Consider the following 20,550-nt stretch of genomic DNA (forward strand, 5'->3'; position numbering starts at 1 on the left):
CTCTCATCTTTTCTTACCCTTACCTCATTATATGTAAGGTAACAAGAACTGTTTATGTTCCCCTCCCACCAAAAAAAAAAAAAAAAACCAAAAAAAACAAAACTCCTCCTGTGGTCACTTCGTGCAATGTGACTACAAGAGTTATAGCTAATTGCCAATATATGCTAGTAGCCCTAAATCCTTGTCGGCTCGTAGCTGTAAACACGGATAAAATTGCAATCTCATAAGCAGCTTAAAGCTAGAGCAAACAGTAATTTAAACAGAACTGTTTGAGATACATGGTAAACAAATGCGTGCACCCAAGAACATTAAGTCATAAACCACTGATCTTACAAGATCAATGTCAACACAAGCAAGCTACAATACAACATCAATCTTGTTTTGATGGAAGACAGTGCATGAACACCATCTTCAATTATCATTTCCAAAAGGCAAAAACAAAGACGGAAGACGAGCATATCACACTTCATTTTATACATAAATATTATGTGATGAAAGACTATGTCCTAGATGATTTCATACTTAGCCCATGGCATACTTTTGGGTCCAGCTCCTAGCAGTTGATTCATACTTAGCCTTGTCTGTCTTGTACATGTGAGCTATTTCTGGCACCAAAGGGTCATCTGGGTTTGGGTCCGTCAACAATGAACAAATTGAGAGCAATACCTGAGAGATGAAACAACCACCCTTCCCACCAACTTAAAAAACAGCAATGATGAAAATGCAATACTGAACAATGGCAAAAAGAAAGCTTTGAACAACACAAAAAAAATAACTCTGAATATCTCCTCATGATTTATATATTAGTTCTAATACCAACAATGATACACCTAGAAGAGACTTACAAAGCAACTTGCCTGCAAATGCCACAATTAAGAGCTTACATGAAACAAGCTTTTCATTTGCATTAGTTGTGGCACTAACAAGTTCAGGTTTCATTCACTTGAAAAAATTTGATTTCACATTCCAGTATTAAGATCAAATGCACAAATATCATCCCCATTTGAATCCCAAACCAATCCTGAAACTACAGTGCTTTGACTTAGGAATGGAAGAAGTAGAAAAATTAAAATGGTTGGGTTTGGGGCTTGCAAAATAAAAAATGCTGTAGTTTCTGGATTGATACGGGATTCAAAGGGGATGTTTGGTTTTGGAACTGGTTTTGTCTATTAGCTGAATCAATCACCATGGTTCAGTTCAAAGCATCACAAATAACCCATGCACCTGAATCCATAGACCAGCACTCTCCAGTTTTGTTCGATACAGAGACAAAATCACATCTTTGCATTGGCCATGGGCGTAATGAAATACACCCATCATCCAGATCAGAATGAAGCAAATATGACTATGGCCATAATTTGAGAAGGCATAGGACCAGCTCAGCTGCAATTTCATCCTAACACAGTGCCTAAATCACATCTTGGCATCAGCCAAACCAGGCTTTCAAATTTATCACAACAAAGGATCTGGGGTCAACTACAATGCCTAAATCACCCCTAAAGATGTGTTTTCAAACACAGGAATATGCATCCAACCTCATAAACGATTGTGAATGCCTGGTCACAACATAAGAATAAATTAACCAGCCAGATAAAGTTTGGCTCATAACATTATCTACCTAATCAGAATAATTTAGTAACTTTCTCGAGGTGGTTAATATATCATGCCCATACGTATCTGGATTAGCAAAGTTAAAATCATGTCCACTTTTTAATGTTAATTAGTTGTTAATAGACCAGACCTTAGATATAGTGAGGGCAGGACTCCACTGCTCTTTTAGTATGTCGAGACATATACTGCCATTGCTGTTAATATTTGGGTGAAAAACCTTGGTCCTAAACGCGACCTGCAATACAGAAAGAGCAATAACTTAAAGAGTGTAAAGGATTGCATTGCAGTATGTTCCTCAACAGTGATTTAGTTAAGCTGGAACAGATTTTAAACTTGAATAACTCAATATCAGACGAAGGGGATTTATCTGCCATAATAAGTTCTATTTATATGCCAAGCACTAAAAAATTTCACTGAAAAACGAACCACCAACATGTTTAGATCATAAGAATTTTCTAGGTCAGTATGTTCAGAATCTAAATAAGTCCCCATCCACAAGTACAATAAACTTGAAATCTGCAAATCATAAATCTCTTCTACCACTTATAAAATAATTAAATACAAGAGAAAAGAAGTTTTGAGAACATAAAAGGGTAATATTAGTGCTTCTGATTTTTGGAAAACATCTATTAATCCCCTTCCAACCTTCCTCCTTTCCAGGATAACTCATTGCCCTGCTTAAGTTTGTTCATTTCCTATAGGGAATCCCTATAATTACTTTCTTGAATATAATTTTCCTGGAGATTTAGAAGATAAAGTGAATATATGTGAGTCAACATTGATAACTAATACCAGAACTGTCCTATACCTTAGGTGGTTTGAATGGATAATCAGGAGGGAAATGGATTGAAACTAGAAATACACCTCCTGCATAAGGACTATCTGGGGGGCCCATTATGGTTGCTTGCCAATGAAACATGTCTTCAGCCACAGGACCTGTCAACATATAAATACAGGTTATTTCTCATAAAGGTTTCAAAATGGGCGTACAGAGCATAATACTTCATGCTGTGAGCCACAAATAGTAAATAAATAAAAAATCATTTCAATCAAAACAGTATACAGGATACAAAACATCACTGATGTTATACAATGTAACATCATAGACATTCTAGAATATCTTCTGTCAAACCCATTTTACAAATAATAGAAGAAGACACACTTCTTCACCAATTATACAGATACAAAATAACGAAAGAGATTCATTGATAACAGAAGAAAAAAAGCACGTGAAGTATTTTTGTTGAGCTTGAAAATCAAGTAGAGTTCGACTGCATCACAATCAACATACAGAGAATAACAGTGTTTGCAGCCCTACAATTAAACTGACCTTATAAAAGTAATTACAACATTTGTTTAACAAAGGCATTATTTTGTGCATGGATAAGCCTGCACAAGCAGTCATCCATTAGCATGGAAGAGTTTCCAGAAAGAAGCAATCAACATAATACATACTGAAAAATGGAAGAATTAAGATGGGATTCAAAGATCACACCAGACTTGAATAATAAAAAGCCCAATTGTGGAACTGCCACTATCTTAAACCAGTAAAAAGCTAGTTCCATATTGGTTAAACTAATTAACAAGTTGCTGCCACAGTACAGAAAACACCGTGATATTTCTGTCGGTGAGTGATCTATTTACCCTTAAAAAAAAAAAAATCTCGGTTTCTCTTGGCTGTGCTTGTTTCACAATCTTCAGATGAAATCTAAGCACTCATAATGCATCATCCAACTTAATCACCAGTATATATGTTTATCTAATTGACTCCAATCAAATTGCTCTGCAGCAAACCCCCAAAAGCAAGTGAAAAGTAGCTTTTTAAAACTTGAAATACAAAACCCATCCATAAAAAGACTTAAGGAAACAATATATTACCCAAACAATAGAACACTTTTTAAACTGAAAAAAGAAAAAATTAACATAACAGCCCAGAAGCAACAAGCAATAAATTCATAGATCGAAGACCAAAGCAATTCTGTAGGAAGTATAGCGTGAGACATAAGAATAAAATTGTACCAGCACTGCAAGAGGTGGGAGGATCTTTCTGAAGATCCTTGAGCTCCTTCAAGATTCTCTTCGAAGCCATGAACAAACTACGTTTTCTCGAAGATCGTCTTTGACCGACGAGACGGAAACGAAGTTCTAGAGAGACGGAGAAAGATATATGATGAACAATTGGAAATTGGAGGAAGCTGTACGAAATATCAAAATAGAAATAGATTATATAATAAATATTAATAACACTAAAATATATGTATAAACATATCTATATATATATATATATATATATACACATATATATGTATGTAGAAACTATACTGAACCCAGAAGTTACGATTACGAGTCCTGGTCTCGACGCGTATGCAAATTTGGGCCCCATCAAATAGTTTTCTAGATGAATGGCTGTGGTTCGACTTCGATACGGAAACGGATCCGGTGCTCAGGTGAGCTCGGATCAATAGTCAGTAATTAATTGGATCTTAGCATAAGTTCAGCTGAGCGCCGGATTCTGGTCCTTGAATACTAGCAACTTTGATTTCTGATTGGTTCTCAGTATCCGTTGACATGACCCCCCAATTCAAAGTTCTAACGGGTCGGGTTTCATTGAAATAAATTTTTTTAAAAAAACCTGAAATACATGAAACCCGACCCGTTGGAACTTCTAGTTGGAGGGTCATGTCACTTGTTAATTTTTTTTTGTTTTAATAATTTTTCATTGCGAATTCTACCACAGTTCCATTCATAATGACTTTTGGCTGAAGCTAATTAACGGCGGAGCTTTGATTTCGTTCAATGGACGTTATAGTAAACAAATTACAAACTTGAGAAGGACAGTAAAATCCGTAAATTAAAGGGGTCAAAGTATAAAGTTTTAAAACTTTAATTTTAATTAAAACCCTTATCTCTTTCTGAAATTTGTTTTCAATCTGAAGGGCGGGCCTGTCCAGCCTTGCTGATGTCATGTGGGCTATGTTATAAACTTGTTTTAAGGTGCAAGTCGACATATATTTTTGGTCTGAAATGATTGTGAAAGTGACAATTCGTCAAATAATATATAATTCAGCAATGAAATTTTCTCCTTGACACAAGAATATATGAAGAACAAGATTCACAGGGATTATCATCAAGTTTGACATTCGCAACATTCCAATCTAATTAGTAAAAATGTATATGGATAGTGTGGCAACATTCCAATCTAAATAGTAATTATTATTATTCCCGCTAAAAATTTGAAAGCCAACAAACTAGAATGGTAAATCTTGACAAGCGAGCCCTATTGAATGCATTACTCAGCTTTTTAATAGAATAATAAAAATTGCACCAAAGTAGATATGATTTCCCTTTCCCTTTTCTGCTAGTCTTAGTTAACGAAGCAAACACTCCACTCTTAGCACAACGTGACAGCTTATTTTCCAAAGATAAAAATGGATGCAGCACCTTATATTAATTTACATTTGTTCTTTCTACTTTTGTTGGTTTCTTTTGTTGAAAGAAATGGAGGCAGCCTGTTAGTTCGTTTGATCAGGAATCCGAAAACCACCACTCCTACTGTCCTACAGAGAGAGAACACACCCCCCCCACAACAGCCACCCCCAACAGCCACCACTGTGACATATGAAAAAAGATTGTTTAATCAATCAAATAATTTCTTTCTTTTTTTTTGGGGGGGAAAAAATATCAAACCCAATCAACCACAATAAATTAAACAAACAGCTAATTTACACATACCCATTTCGTCAACTACAAGACATATGTACCCCATGACATCAAAGAGAATCCATAGCTTTCGGACTCGGACACATTCGTTAGACGACTCTCGTCTCATATACCACCGACCCTGACACCCATACTCCACCGACCACTCTTTCTTTTGCTTGTTTTTTTTTTTTTTTTCCATATATAATAACAATATGATTATTATTATTATAAATACAAACAAAACTTTTTTTTTTGTGAAAAAACTGCCTTATCCTACATATATAATACCGATCTTCTATCATCATGCGAACTCCGTTTATATGAATCCCTTATCAATGAATGCTGATCCTGCAATGAAGATCGTAATAGTGAGAATTTGCATCAAATTAAACAAGAGAGAAATTGATTAAGTCATAATTAATTAATTAATTAAATGAGATGATTAATTTTTTTTTTTTTTTTAGTAATTACCATTTGAGGAAATGGATGGTGCATTTAGGCATTTTATCGAGAGCCTTCAAGCTCTGACCGCCACAAGTCACCTTGACGGCCAACGGCCTTGTCTTCCGGCCTTGGACGATGACGGCCACAGTGGTTTTAACAACCACGTTCACCACCAAATCCTTGCTCTTGTGATGGCTCATAAGCCTTGGCCCCATCCCATCTTCAACGAGCTCATCAGTCTTCGTTTCAATCTTCAGACTCCTCGCGTTCTTTGTGCCCTGAGTGAACCCCGGCACGCTCCCCGTCCCCAAGTCAATCTCCTTATCTTTCCCCGCAGTCACCTCCACGTCGGTGTGCCGGTAATAATACCTCAACTTCCCGTTGGGGTTCCGTGCTTCCACTCTCGTTAACGTCGCGGCGTGCAGGTATGTTCCGTCGGACTTCACGGAGACGTTAAAGTGCCGGAATGAGAATGACTGGAGATGGAAAACCGGGAGCTTTGGGTCGAACCACAGGTAGAATAACGCACCAGCGATTACTATGAGGATGATGAGCAATACTATGAAGAAACAAAAGCAGCAGCAGCAAACACGACAGCAACTCTTTCGTCTCCTCTTTGCGGGAAACGATGGTGGGATGGGTGGTTTACGAGGCGGGCCTATCGGTCTGGGCCTGGCCTGCGGACCGTTTGGGTCTCTATAACCCGGCGGTTTCTGGAGTATCGGCTTCGCTTGCTGTCCGGCTATTCTTGGAGTTGGAGTCGACATGGAAATCAATCGGCCCCCTGTTTTTCTTTTGGGGTTGGGGGGGGATTAATACGATCGAAAATATAATCTAGCTAATTAATGATGAAATGATCGATAAAATTCAAAATAATCGAACACGTAATAAATGAATAAACACATCGATCAATCAAGGTGAAGCGAAATCTTGATTAGCGGGTGAAAACCAAAATTCTGGGAAATGAAATAGAGAATTTAAATGAGGAAATCAGAGATCTCGATCGTGAATTATGTATCTGATTAATGATAATAAAAAAAAAAAAAGAAAGAGACGAAACTGATTAAAGAGATCTGAGATTGTTCATCAAATCGGATCGTGATGACAAAGTCATTATGACTGTGAGAGAGAGAGAGAGAGAGCGCGCTAAATTTAACACACAAGGATGAGTGAGAAACCTATAAGATGGCACGACTGAGGATTAAGAAGGTCGGGGTTGGTCTCCTCGCTTCACTCGGAAGCTAGAGTACGGGTGGCACAAATTCATCTTGCGCGAGATTCACGCGCGGCGTTTTAGACGCTGACATGGCGGGAAGGTTTGTAATTGCACTCTTTTTTTTTTTTTTGTTTTTTGGTTGGTAGTGTGTTTGTTTTCAGTTTTGCACTTTGTTTACTGTTGGTTTGGTAAATTCAGAAAATTGCGTGATTTTGTTCAAACGGGCAGGCAAAAGTGGTTTGAGTTTCCGCGTCTATTTCCTTTACAACATGTGTGAATAAGCGGTGTGATGTCAATTTATGTTTATTAAATAGTAATTAGGTCTGTAAATATAACTCGACAACAAATGTTATTTTCTAGTCCTGCACATTAAACGAATAATTCTAATTACATGATGTAATAAAACTTATTTTATTATGTCTTTTTTCACCCCCCCCAAAAAAAAAAAAAAAATACCGACTGTTGCATTTTGATCCACGTGGGATTGAAAGCGCGCTGCCATTATCGGTAATCCTATCCATTGAATTGGCTTTTTACAATTTACATCGACGAGCAATTACCAGTTTAATTAGTTACCACTCACAGTTTATGACATCGGTGGTGAATACTGAATAGAGAGTAGCCCCTAACCTAGTAACCTACCCATGAGTGACGCAGAAAGGACCCATATTTGTTTGGTATTTATGACTCGATCGTGTGATTCGGTGAACTGAATACTACGTGAACCAATCACGAAAAATGACACATCACTTAATCTTATAAAATGTAGAATAGGTTATATCTATGTAACGAGATTTTATTTCAAGAATAACAAAAATGAATTTAAGACGTTTTGGCCGAGCATGCCATTTTCTTGGTCGGGGATTGATCATTATTGTTATTAGGATCTATCATAGGCATGCATAGCAGGCACCGCAACACATTTATTTGCAAAGATATTATCATATAATAATAATAATAATAATGTAAAATTATATATGCTTACCTATGGTCGAAAGCATATACTTTCAAATGTTAATTCGCAAATTTGAAATCTCCTATGCATCTAGTGTAAAAAAAAAAAATGTTAAACATTGTAATAATTTTGCGGTCGGCATTTCTTCTCTTTATCTATAAATTAAGTAGAGGATTCGAGTATTTTCAGGAGTGTGAAATTTAAATTTAAGAGAAAACAATAGTTGCAAATAGAGTGCATCAGTGATATTCCAAAGAAGTTACAATTTTTTTCAAAAAAATAAAGAAGAAATATCAAGTTCATAGAATTTTACTATGAATATTTAATAAAGGACTGTTAATTGAAGATGGAATCACATTATAACGGTCTAAAAGTTCCACGTCAGCGGAATTTATTTGTGGCGGGTAGTGAAGTTTAAAAGCAATCAAGACAAATGTAAAAATCTTGCATGTCAAAACGAATTTGCTAGCTTCAGAAAGCAGAATGTTACTTCATTTAAGATTTATTTTTTCCCTTTTTTTTTAATTAATTTTTTTTTTTTTTTTGAGTTGGATTAAATTTTGAGCAATAGAAATTGCTCAGATTTATAAACTCTAGCAGCGAGAAAGAAAACAAATGTTCATACTTGCATGTTGAGCAGAGATGAGTGATCATCCTATGAAAAATTGTTTGCTCCTCCATCAAGATACTGAAATCGAACTAGCTCAAGCTCCTTCAATACGCCATCATCTCCCACCACACATAAGCCAAAATCATGGTCTGCCACCAGTCATCACGACAGTGCACAATGACATGAAGAATTTATATGAACAAACCGTTTAAAATAGTCTGAAAACAAATCGATCTACAGACTCAGTTGAAGCGTTCAGACTTTTGACCTTACAGCCTCAGGAAAACCAACTGATGTAGAACAGCGAAGCAATCATGATTTGAAAGACGAGTGATGACAATTCATCAGGTGGATTATCGGTGAAGAATAATGTTAAGCTTCAAAACAACGGGCACGGCAGTGGCACTGAATCAAAATCTGATAAAAGGATCCTGGGAATGATGGTCACGTTTTCTGAACCTTGGCATTTCAATAGAACGCTACTTCTTTGGTTCAATATCATGCATTCAAAGGCTTGCGCTAAGAAATATTAAAATTCGTGCCTCGTTTCAGTTCAATGCTACTAATACAAAATCAAAGCAACATTGAACTACCAACTATTCCTACTACACCAATCATGGCCATTTACAAATTGATATTTTGTTGCACAGCTTGAAGATCTCCTGCCTAGAGTTCAAACTGTTCACTGCAGAAACTCGAAGGCACAACCAAAAGCTGCAATCGCCCCGTCCACTCCTCGCCTGGTTTCAACGTGATAGGCTTCTCGACTGCTGCTGCGTCAACACATAGCATCTGTTTGTATTCTTCATCACCAAAATCTACCATTGACTTTGATCTCTTCTCCCATGGATTCCACACCACTGTAGATTTTCAAAAGAAATATAAAAAAACATCAAATATCAAAGGCTCAGAGAACAACACCCACGGAGCAAATTGTTATGTCCGTTGATATGTTAACAGGAATTCTCTTGCAACTCGGTAATCAGATTTCTTGATAATAAAGCATCACAAGCACAGTTATAACTGCAGTCTCACTCGAGATTATTTTAATTAACAAGATGCATATATACAAATTGATGCACTTGTTTCTTGTTAACAGTAGGTGACGTGCATACTTAAACAAATGGTAACTCACCAACATCTGACAGGCCTTCCTTTCTTAAAACAAATGTTCTCTTCCTTTCATGATCAAGCACTGCAATTACATTAGGAGAACGAAGATAAACTCGATCCATCTGGCAAAAAAAAAAAAAAATAAACAAATAAACAAGCCTGAGATCCCAGAAGCAACATAACCCTCATATTCCAAACTCAATTTTCTCAGCATCAATGGACTCTACTCCACATTGAAAAAGAATAAGAGGCACAACCAAGTAAAACCTGAAACTAGTTGGAATTTAGAATCTCGGCCAATCCAAGTGAGGCCTTGTTCCCTGATTGTTTAAGTCCAAATCCTTTTAACAGCTGTACTGAAAAACTCAAGATTTTACCTCAGATTCAATGGTTACTGCATCTCCTTGTTCTGTAAATCTTTCTCTTTGACGAAGATTGTCAAGGTAGTCAAGTGTCTCCAAGCCTTCTATCCTCACTTCACTGTGAACACATTTGCAAACATTTTTACTTACAAAAGGTCATACTCATTATTAGATCGTTAAGAAATATCAAAAGGTAAATCCTGTTTTAAGTTGTGCAAATGATATTGCATACCTAATGTCAGAAACCAACAAGTATGTGTGATATGCAAAGGAGAAATTGAACGGTTTGCCATTAATGTTCCTAACTCTTGATATTAATGTCAGACCTCCATCTGCTGCAAGCATCACCCTAAGACGATACTCGAAACTGAGAAAAGAAAAGGTCCATTAGCATAGCGTAACCAAAGATAGATATTGACAGCTCTGAATTTAACTTGCCATTTTACAAAGGTAAAAACTGATAGTTCTGAATTTTGCAGTGGCACACAAAAATCAATAATCAATAATTAAACCTCAGTTACATCACATAATGTAATTATATACAATCTAGATTTCAACCTATGACAGAACTGATAAACTAATTTTAAGCGCTCTAAGTGCAACTTTGTAATGTTGGTTGTGAATTTATTTAAAAGCTTTGGCAAAGTCTGCAACATCCAAGTCCATACCTATAAGGCCAGCACTTCGGGTCCTCTTCAGATGGTTTAAGCAGTAGATCAACGCAAGTTTTTCCATCAGAATCATTTGGGGGCATAGGTGGAGGATTATCATCAATTATCCACAATTTGTTCCTTGCAAATCCATGCAGTTCTGGTGACCCGCAATTTCCAAACTTCACAAGCATTAAAATAGTATGAGCGGGCAGAAAATGTTCAGGACTGGGTGATATCAATGCATTACACCAAAAACTGGTTTAAAGTACCTGCGGGAAACAAGTAGAGATCCCTCCACGAATTGCTTTTGGCGGCTTAAATATTGCCTGTTTTTGATGATAAAAGAAAAAAACACAAGTGAATTTCTCTAATGCCTCTAGCTTGTAGATTTATGCTATCTTCATCAAATTTTGAGTCTAGAGCCAGATTCCAACTGAGAGGCGACTACTAAATGAATAGGCTGCTTAAAGTCTTACAGCAATAATATGATTTTAATCAAGTTCTCGCGGTATACACATTATTCCACTAGCAGTCGGATGCAGCATCATATCATGCTACACATGCAATTACTCTTGGGACATCAGTTAATCAAACAAAACAACTAATATCTACAAACTCCCAAAATTCTTCAGTAAACTATGCAATTTACCTCAAAATATAGCCAGATTGAAGCTGATGAAACCAAATTTATTTTTCAGATAAAATTCCACATCTTAAGAATAATCATTCATACGACGAAGGACAAAAAAAAAATTAGCACCATTTCCTTTGAATAACAGGACCTTAGAAATGTAATCACTACTGACTCTAGACAGGGTAACCATCATTGAAAGAAAAAGAATGACAAAACATCACCTTACTACTAGTGAATAAAAGTTCTTCTCCTTTCTCATTCCTCCATGAAGTTATTTGTCCTCCGTACAAGCTAACCTATACACACGTTCAAAATAAAATAAGAACAATGATATTGATGATAATGATGAGTGATGACAACATACACAACCAGTTATCTGGAACAAGTTCCCTATTCACCTTAGCAGAGGGTCCATGTGGGCTCCGAAGAACAACCTGATCAATACCATTCCAGTCTTTTGCAATCTCAATTGCAGCCCTGTAATCCCACACTGCTGCCGAATGTCCCATATGTTGCGATACAGAAAATTATTATAAAAAACAAAAACTGTTCACCTATCTTGAGTTGCCGACAGCAGTAATGACTAATGAACATAAAAAGAGTGACACTTCCAGAATCCAAATCCAAAAAATCACCTTTCTCGTGGACTAGAAACAATAGCTTTTTGCAAGTTCTTACTAGATTCTATTTATAAGTTGCTCGGAGTCAGTCAGATCTAGAGAACCCCCCCAGAAAGGCTAACGCCATTGAAACATCTGGCAACTGAGTAACCCAACACCTATTTAAATTAGTCAATCTTGTCCTATTTTATATAATAAGACAAGTGAAATCAAACTTCGAGGAGTTATAAATTCGAACATTAATGATCTCCCACTACTGCACTCTGCAGATAGGACTAGCCCCTCCCAGACCGTACGTACATTTAAATTTCAAAACGATGACGAAAAACGACAAACTAACTAAGACCCTTTAGATTTGGAAATGTAAATCTAACGTCTAACGACTTCATCATATTTAATATTGAAGCAATGTCAGGGCCTATGAGCCTATGACTGTAAGTAAGTAACAAAAAAAACAGAGCACATGCATGGCTGTTGCCTCTTGGCTAATGATAATGAAAGAAAAAGTGTTTAGACGCAATACTTTTCTCACAAGTTTTGGATTTGCTCTATTTCTTAAACATTTGTAACTAAAATAAGATTGGGTAGGAAACAAGATTGTGAAAGCATGTGAAGAAAAATAATAATAAATTGAAAATTGAGAATTGAGAATTCGGTTGCATAGATCTAGGACGTGGGAAATCCGAGAAAGTACATGTTAAAAGCTGTACAAACGGTCAACAATTCAAATAAGAATGAGAATTATTTTTCTCACGTTATGACACTGACTTTACAATGAATCAGAGCCCTCCATTTGACAAAATCGCCTTAACCAACAAAAGCGGACCTTTTATTATTATCTTTTTTTCATTTTTAAAATTTTATATGATACAACAAGGTGGACCTTTTTTTTCTTTAGGATGTGACAGTAAGCCATGGATGATAGATTGAACTATTTTGACAATTACACCCAGAAATTTCTAAGTATCGTTATTTGGAATTTGAAAATTGCATTTGATTTGACGGTGCGAATTTTGGTAAATTTGAGACGAATGTTCATTAGATGAGATCCTATGGGGACCATGAACTGGCAACGATAGGAGGGAGTGTGTAGATTTGGTCCTCTTTTCTGCTACTGCATAAGGGCTTAGTAGATTTTAGTGTTTCAATTACGTGGGCAGCCTTGGGCCACAGCCATGGTGTCTTCGTTTGCACCGCAGGCACCGATCGACGATCCTCCTTTCTATCCTCTTCATATATTTGCGCACACGTGTAATTGTATTGTGTGATTAAACATTGTAGAACCAAAATTTATTAAAAAAACAAAAAAAAAACAAAACAAAACAAAACGACTGAACTCAGTTCACGATGCTGGATTGCCAGAATTCCACTACTCTATATTTGAAAACGTGGACAAAACTACGTTACAGACTCTGTATGTAACAGCTCAATGGAAATTAATCTTGTATCAGCTAAGTTCCAACAACTTTTCCTCTCTCCTGCAACGCGTGGCTGCTCCTCATTTGCTGCGTTACATACAGAAACGTATAAGGCCAGATAATTTGTCGTCTTTAACTCTTTAATCTGCATAAAACGAAACCGGTCAAGTCTTTGACCGGCACGGGGTTGAAATTCGAATTACCCCGGGCATAGTCGTAGATGGATCATGTGGGCCCATCAAACGAGGACGCTTTGAATCCTACGCTACGCTGCCTGGCCCGACTCAGAAGGCCACTTGTTATATTTTAATAACAAGAAAGAACTACAAAGAAAGAAAAAAGAATCCAGGAAAGCACGCACGCACGCAGTATCATTTGGGGCTTTGGCATTGACATAGAACAGTGAGTCTCTCTGTGTTCAATACTAGTTAATAAAATTGCACACCTAATAAATACGACATAACATAGATTCCAAAGTCCTTTCCCCCCTAAACTGAACAATCACTACTCTCCTCCTTAAATGTACACCCATCTCCCATCCTAGCACTCTGATTTTTACTAAAATACATCAGGTTTGCCATGAGTTAAAAAGACAACCAACCACATTACACACGACATAGAACAACACTAATTCAGCTATTTAATTCATTCTTTCTGGCTGTTAGCTCTAGTTTCCGAGGCAGACAAGCAAAACGGCTTCTACAGAAAGAGTTAAAAGAGTTAATCAGCCTGCAGCCACGGCATCTGTCCTTGGACTTGCATCCAAAAGCTGATGTAGCTTGGCACCAGAGTTTGAGTTTTTCTCAAACAGGTGACCTCCTTCCTCCATGTTTCTATCAACAGTACCGGAGTTGTTAACTCTAGATAATAGGTTTTCTGTGCTAACAGGTGTAACCCTCTTGTCCTCGTTCAAAACAATCTCTTGCTTGTTTCCCAGTTGTGCACTCTTCAGTTTTTCCTGTATGTTAAACCAATTAATAGATTACAACAAAAACATTCGCATACAAAAACACATGACCTGTTGGCTTCATTGGAAAACAAACTAACAGTCCAGAAAATAATAACATTTATTTGGCATACCAGTAATGCTGCGTTTTCTTGCCTCAGTTTCTCAGAATTCTCTGATAATTGATTTATTTCAGACTTGAGGGAAGCATTCTCATCAATCAAGGAATCAACTTTACGAGAAAGTTCTTCAGCCTCAGCCTGGAAGGAAGTTTTAAATAGGGAGAAGCAAGAAAATTAGCTCCTATATTGATGAGAGCTATACAGTGATTCCAACAATTGAAACAAAGTTTTTAAGTAAGAGTACTCTCACATCTCTTTTTACTTTACCTGCTTCCTCAACCTAGACCTTCTAGCAGATTCTCGATTAGATTGTTTCCTCCTTTCCCGTTTCAGCTCCCGTTCATTCTGAGAAAAGGGTACAAAACAATCAAAAATTACTTTCAACCGAAAACTTCTAAAGACACTGCATTTACCACCAAAATTCTAAACATAAACTTCTTGGAATACATCAAATCAAAACTTAGAAACAAGCCGCTCCATATCATGTTAAAGCAGAGTGGTAAGAAAGATTAAAAATAAAATATAATAAAATAGCATTGGCAAAAAAATACCTGAATCCAGGTTTCAGGAGGTAAAACTGCACAAGGCTGTGGAACACTGGTTGGACTTGCCTTAACGTTCATGCCAGGTGCATTCCTGAGCTCCAATTTTGTAGGCATGCCAGGAGAAAGCACAGGACCAACGGGTTTTCCTGAAACAGAAGTGGGAGCAACAGCTGTAGCTAACACCTTATCAGGAGTAGCATTCACACCAACAGGCACAGGAGTTGACTGGATATCAGTTTTCCCATCTCCTCCTGGCATAGAAGTTAAACAAACCTTATAATATTGCAAACGAGACTAATCAATAGTGTCCCATGGCCCAATTATTTATTTTCATTTCCTTGCTTTTCCGTTATCCCCCATAGGTGGCATCATATTCACATTGCAAGCTAATTGATAAAATCGGAGCACAGCATGCTATACAGGGCATACAAATTATTCTATAGAGCATTCTACAAATCATGAACATAATAATAAATGATTTCTGAATATTATTGGAACAAATCATCACTACTACATTTGCCAATAAGATTCACAAACCCACAGGGCACACAGATAAAGTGCTCAATTAAGCCACAAAACAAGTATTTACTCAAGCAAACAAGTTATACTCAATTAGTCTATTCTCGAATCACAGGAAAAATTAGAATACCATCATCTCTCATCTACAATGACTAACCACAGAGTGCTCAGTTAAGCCACATAAACTATGCTATCAGAAATGCTGTAAAACAGTGAATAGAAAATCCATGCCACTAAAATTAACAATCACAGGTATCTACTGTTCATCTATGCCACTTAAATTAACAATCACGGGTCAAAATCTACTGTTCATCTTCATGAAAACTTGGAGAAGAAACAGAATCATACCAGCAATTGGCGTTCCCTCTCGGCTTCTTTTCTTTCTAGATTGACCTGCCTGATAATAGGACAGACAGCGAAGATAGACAAAATTTATAAAATATACCAAAATTATAGCATAAAATGCATAAGAACGTATTCATGTTTCGAAAAGGAAAAATAAGTCCTCACCCTAACTGTATTCCCATCACTTCCATCAGTAGAACCGTCGGCCTCACTGTTCAAATTGTCATTCAATTAGCATTAATAGAAAAGATAAACTAGGAACCACGATATGAAAATGAATATAAACAACCTCTGTGACGGCCTTTGTTCTGCTCCACCCTCAGCACTCTCAGCACTAGCATTGCCTATTGACATTGCCAGGCCATCTAACCCTTTCAGCTTCTTTGCTAAACCTCGATCTGCATTTCCTGACGACTTAGTAGGTGCCTCTGTGTTCAATGGGGTTACAGCCTGCATTATCGCATTATAATTACATCCAAAATCAACTTGTGGGAGCTTAAACTAAAACTGCAATCACAAATGAATTCTATCTCTTCCCAACAACGCATTTCTTACTCATAATTATTTCACCAAAAATACAACAAAACATAGCTTTAATGGCTCCACTTACAGCAGGCGAGGTTGGAACACCATGATTGTGTGCATGTGATCCCTAGAATTTTGGGGAAAATCAAAAGGAAAATAGACACATCAGAAACTTTCTGTCAAACAGGGGGCAACAGCTAAAAGGATTTCCAAACACCACACGAACTCAAATTTTGCACACTACAGATAAATAATTATTTCGTAATATAAAAAGTGAAACTCCTCAGGTACCTAATGACAGAATAGACTATTCAAAAGATAACGGGGACATCAACTTACCAAAGGAACAGCAGGATGTGCATAAACACCTCCAGTAGAATAGATGGCTGCATAAGGCGCTCCATATGGTGGCATCATAGGCTGGAAGAAATAAACAGATGCTAAATTATCCCAATCATGTATTAACTTAATTCACTCCTCAGAATAAGGAAATGATATATACTGTTGCCCCCAACTTAAATAATAAGGTAAAGCAATCCTCGTGAGCTTTGAGCAATACCTGGGCTGGGCCCCACATGTAGGGTTGAGGAGCATGACCAGATGCAATGGGTGAGTTGTAATATGGCGGAATAGCAACTCGGGGGCCATAATAAGCCTAAAGATGTAAAGAAAGAACATAATTCCCCATTAGCAACTTCACTATAAACAGTGCATTAAAACGAAACTGGGAAACAAAGTGTACAGATAAAGTAAATAACCTGCATAGCTGCCCAATCAGTATACATATGAATATTGCCTTGATCCTGCCAATTAAACAATTTCACAAATACTCAGATGCAAACTTCAGCAGTTAAACGCCACAAGATATGGGGGAAATTGTTTCTTCCAAGCAAATACTCCATCTTTGCTATTGAATTCTATAAAGGAATAATGTATAATTTCTCAGCTCACCGAAGGTGGAGGTGAAGATGGTTTTTCAGACTTGAAGGACTTTCCATCTTCATTGTTCCCCATGGCCAACCACCAAACTGGAAACCCTCAGTTGATTTTTGATGATGCAAGAAGTTCCAAAGAGCAACCAGCCTAAAAAGACAAGAGAACAGTAATGATACAATTAAACAGAACATAGTTTCGAATACAATCATTCATATACATAACATTTCCATAAATTCTCAATACATATGAAACATGAAGAAATCATCCCTTTCTTAACTAGAAAATACAGAGAATAGAAATGCACCACCTTCGGAGTAAATAAATTCATCAATACTTTGAAGGCTATCGCAATTAAATTCATCAGCTCCAAAATTCACTTTAAAGTTTAAAAAACTCAACATATCATAAAGAAATAAAATAATAAGAAGAAGAAGAAGAATCAAGAAAGCCCTCAGAAAAAGTCTGAAAGGGCAGAGGGTACAACTGTCTTTACGGTACCCAACGATTGAAAAAGAAAGTGATCTATGCAAACAAGAAAGGGATTATCAAAGACAACACGTCCATCTCACAAGGATGGTATGAGATACAAATACGAAAATACCCTTCAAACTGCGATGGAAAACTCCTGCAGTTTTTTCTTTCATGATAACTCGTAACGCTCGGGATTTCGTCCGTCAATTCACGGAAACATAAGCAAACAGTGAGTCACTTTCTTTTTTTAATTTTTTTTTTAATTTTTTACAAATATCTCTCCCTCTCGAGGTAATAAAATTTCAGATGTAAAGAAGCCGTAAACGAGAAATTGTAAGAATCTACAAGTGAAGGAAGAACTGAGGGAACCAGATGAGTTTAATCAAAAATACTTTTTGTTCGTACAGTCTGTTCATGTGTTCCCCCCCCCCCCACCGAAATAAAAATCATACAAAGTTTAGTTATTTAAACAGGAGTTATGTTGTTCAAGTGCACAATAATCCGACATTCGTAAAATTCCAATATTGCATCAGTTTCCTGCATGCGCTCACCAACCAAACGACAACTAATCACCGTAGTTTAACGACCACAACAATTTCATGCACCTCTCTCACCATGTAAGAGAAACAAAGTTATCTTCTAACGCAACACTGAAAATAAAAATTAATAAAATTTAAAAAGTTCATTATTACCTGAAATTATCGAACACCAAGTCTCCTTCCTGCCTAAAGTCCAGGAATTTGAATGCTTAAACCGTTAAATTTTGAAACGCCGTCGGTTTTATGAAAATTTCTATAAGGAAATTGTGAGGCTCGGCATTCTCTCGTTAAGGTTCGCTAAACAGGAGCTGAAGAGTTGTGTTTTTTTACAGAGAACAGAAGAGAGGAGAGAGAGAGAGAGAGAAAGAAGAGGTGGGGAAGAAGAAGGAGGAGCGCCAGGGCACCATCCACGTCACCATACGCGTGTCGTATACAAATACACCGTTTATACGTGGGCAAAGTTGGTTGTTGAGTTGGCCCATCGATAATCGCGCTGGCCATTTTTATTTATTCCAACGTCACTTCTACCGTAGACGTGGTCGTTTCTAACTCGATCTACGCGTCCCTTGCCCTGGGTCCAACCTATTCCACCCTCATGTGGCTTACGTGTTCTGTTTTCGTTTTGATTTTTTTTTTTTGTAATTAAATAATTCAGATTTTTTCAATTGGATTAAACAATTAACTAGAATGAATAGGTCCTTTGGAATCCACGACTGGCTAGCGGCCGCTGGCCTGGCCAGTCATTGACGAGCAATATGGGGTTCCTTAGCCACGCTTTTAACTCCTTACGATTTTATTTGATATTTTCTTAATTTTCAATCTGTTTCTTCAGATTTTAATGCAACTTAATTTAATTAGTTAATTAGATTTTTCTACTCTTTTAACTTAATTTGACCTTTTGCAAATGACTTGGCATTGCCAAACAGCTTTTACCTTCTCGGCATAAATGATAAAGGGTTGCAACAGTGACAATGACGATGAGAATAATAATAAAATCAAATGCTATCATAATGTTATGATATTAATTTTCGACTTAACACCATAACATCACAAGAGCGTCAATAAAAAATTCTTTAAATAAAATTTTACCTCTTATATGATGAGTCATATTAATAATAAAAATTTAAAAAAATTCTTCGTATAAGATATTTTTTTTCTTTCTTAATATTAAAAAGTAATTTTTTCTCTTTAAATAATACTATATTAATTTTAATATCATTATTATTGGACGAGGGGAAGTACTATAAGTAGGTTAATAAAAAAAAATGGAAGATTGTTAAATTTGATGAGAGGATAATTTAATTAATATAATATGAATTTATTTCTATTTAAATAATCTTTTTGAAGAAAACTTATTATTTTACTCATCTATTTACCACATAATTATTGAATAAAATCCCCTTTAATTCCTATAATTTGATATTAATATTTATTAAGTAGTTATATTTTAAAACATACCTCAAAATACCCATGTTACTAAATTAGTTAAAAATCTTGTCATTGCTTTTTGTTTCTCTTATTCTCTATGCTTACTTTTACATCAGTACCTTTCGCAATAATTTGTTTTGACATTAACAAAAGAAAAAGTTTAGTGTTTACGAATCAATATCCACCATCCGATGAAACCAATGGCCACAGTTACTTTCATTCTTCGTTACCAATGCGCTCATTTATCACTCACCACAACACCTCCTTTCGGATAAATTTTAGAATACTTCAGATGTATTATAATTAATTAATACATACATAATATGTATAATTAAATTTAATACAATCATTATTTACATGATAGTAATTTAAAATAAATACACACAAGTCATAATATCATTACTTGTTATATAAATGACATGATACCTCAGATGTATTTTAAAATTTCTCCCTCTTTCGTCCATCCGATCAAAGACCCACTGGAACCCTGAACCCTTTTCTTATGGCTTTTCAAATTCAACTTTCCTTGGTTACACTTTCTATGTAATTAAACTTTCTTTTCTTTTTGTTTTCGTCATGGTTTGCACGAATGAAGTTGATCGTGATATGTAGTCTTCTCAGCACAACCTGATTAATACTTTTGTCAATTTTATGGAAATGGATTCATCAAATTGTGCCCTCGTTATTTTTTTTTTTTAAACTAATTAAGCATCAGGTTACTGTATTACACAAAGATATATACAACTGCTATGACAACATGTCATTACACTGATATTTACAATCAAATATATATACGTGGGACTTATATTATTACATTTTTTATTCTATGAAGTACA

General features: G+C 36.2%; 4 protein-coding genes across 7 annotated transcripts; all 4 read right to left on the reverse strand.

The window, feature by feature from the left end:
- Positions 1–239: 239 nt before the first annotated feature.
- LOC127898619 (ubiquitin-conjugating enzyme E2-17 kDa-like) lies at positions 240–3,849 on the reverse strand. Its single transcript, XM_052438121.1, has 4 exons — positions 3,631–3,849; positions 2,420–2,547; positions 1,742–1,846; positions 240–666 (listed from the first exon to the last, which is right to left on the reverse strand). The coding sequence occupies exons 1-4, from the start codon at positions 3,698–3,700 to the stop codon at positions 523–525; spliced, it is 447 nt and encodes a 148-aa protein (XP_052294081.1). The 5' UTR covers positions 3,701–3,849; the 3' UTR covers positions 240–522.
- A 1,445-nt stretch (positions 3,850–5,294) lies between these two features.
- Positions 5,295–7,375, reverse strand: LOC127900942 (NDR1/HIN1-like protein 13). The gene is made up of 2 exons (XM_052436440.1): positions 5,785–7,375; positions 5,295–5,661 (listed from the first exon to the last, which is right to left on the reverse strand). The coding sequence occupies exons 1-2, from the start codon at positions 6,522–6,524 to the stop codon at positions 5,646–5,648; spliced, it is 756 nt and encodes a 251-aa protein (XP_052292400.1). The 5' UTR covers positions 6,525–7,375; the 3' UTR covers positions 5,295–5,645.
- A 1,607-nt stretch (positions 7,376–8,982) lies between these two features.
- Positions 8,983–12,591, reverse strand: LOC102608391 (putative glucose-6-phosphate 1-epimerase). The gene is made up of 8 exons (XM_006491164.4): positions 11,699–12,591; positions 11,522–11,596; positions 10,936–10,992; positions 10,682–10,845; positions 10,246–10,380; positions 10,029–10,131; positions 9,674–9,773; positions 8,983–9,398 (listed from the first exon to the last, which is right to left on the reverse strand). Exons 1-8 carry the CDS (start codon positions 11,807–11,809, stop codon positions 9,205–9,207), a joined length of 939 nt encoding a protein of 312 aa, XP_006491227.1. The 5' UTR covers positions 11,810–12,591; the 3' UTR covers positions 8,983–9,204.
- Positions 12,592–13,682: 1,091 nt separating this feature from the next.
- LOC127901141 (common plant regulatory factor 1-like) lies at positions 13,683–18,708 on the reverse strand. 4 transcript variants are annotated; one of them, XM_052437576.1, is made up of 13 exons: positions 18,440–18,708; positions 17,292–17,423; positions 17,099–17,143; positions 16,900–16,995; positions 16,680–16,760; positions 16,426–16,467; positions 16,105–16,265; positions 15,981–16,026; positions 15,819–15,867; positions 14,958–15,097; positions 14,674–14,751; positions 14,419–14,544; positions 13,683–14,296 (listed from the first exon to the last, which is right to left on the reverse strand). In XM_052437576.1, exons 2-13 carry the CDS (start codon positions 17,352–17,354, stop codon positions 14,063–14,065), a joined length of 1,161 nt encoding a protein of 386 aa, XP_052293536.1. In that variant the 5' UTR covers positions 17,355–17,423; positions 18,440–18,708; the 3' UTR covers positions 13,683–14,062. The 4 variants fall into 4 exon arrangements, with proteins under 4 accessions (XP_052293536.1, XP_052293532.1, XP_052293533.1 ...); XM_052437572.1 differs by having other exon boundaries at positions 14,958–15,202; positions 18,440–18,706; XM_052437573.1 differs by lacking the exon at positions 18,440–18,708 and adding an exon at positions 17,584–17,729 and having other exon boundaries at positions 14,958–15,202.
- Between the last annotated feature and the right edge of the window lie 1,842 nt (positions 18,709–20,550).

The sequence above is a fragment of the Citrus sinensis genome, chromosome 3 (genome assembly GCF_022201045.2).
Source record: "Citrus sinensis cultivar Valencia sweet orange chromosome 3, DVS_A1.0, whole genome shotgun sequence".
NCBI lineage: Eukaryota > Viridiplantae > Streptophyta > Magnoliopsida > Sapindales > Rutaceae > Citrus > Citrus sinensis.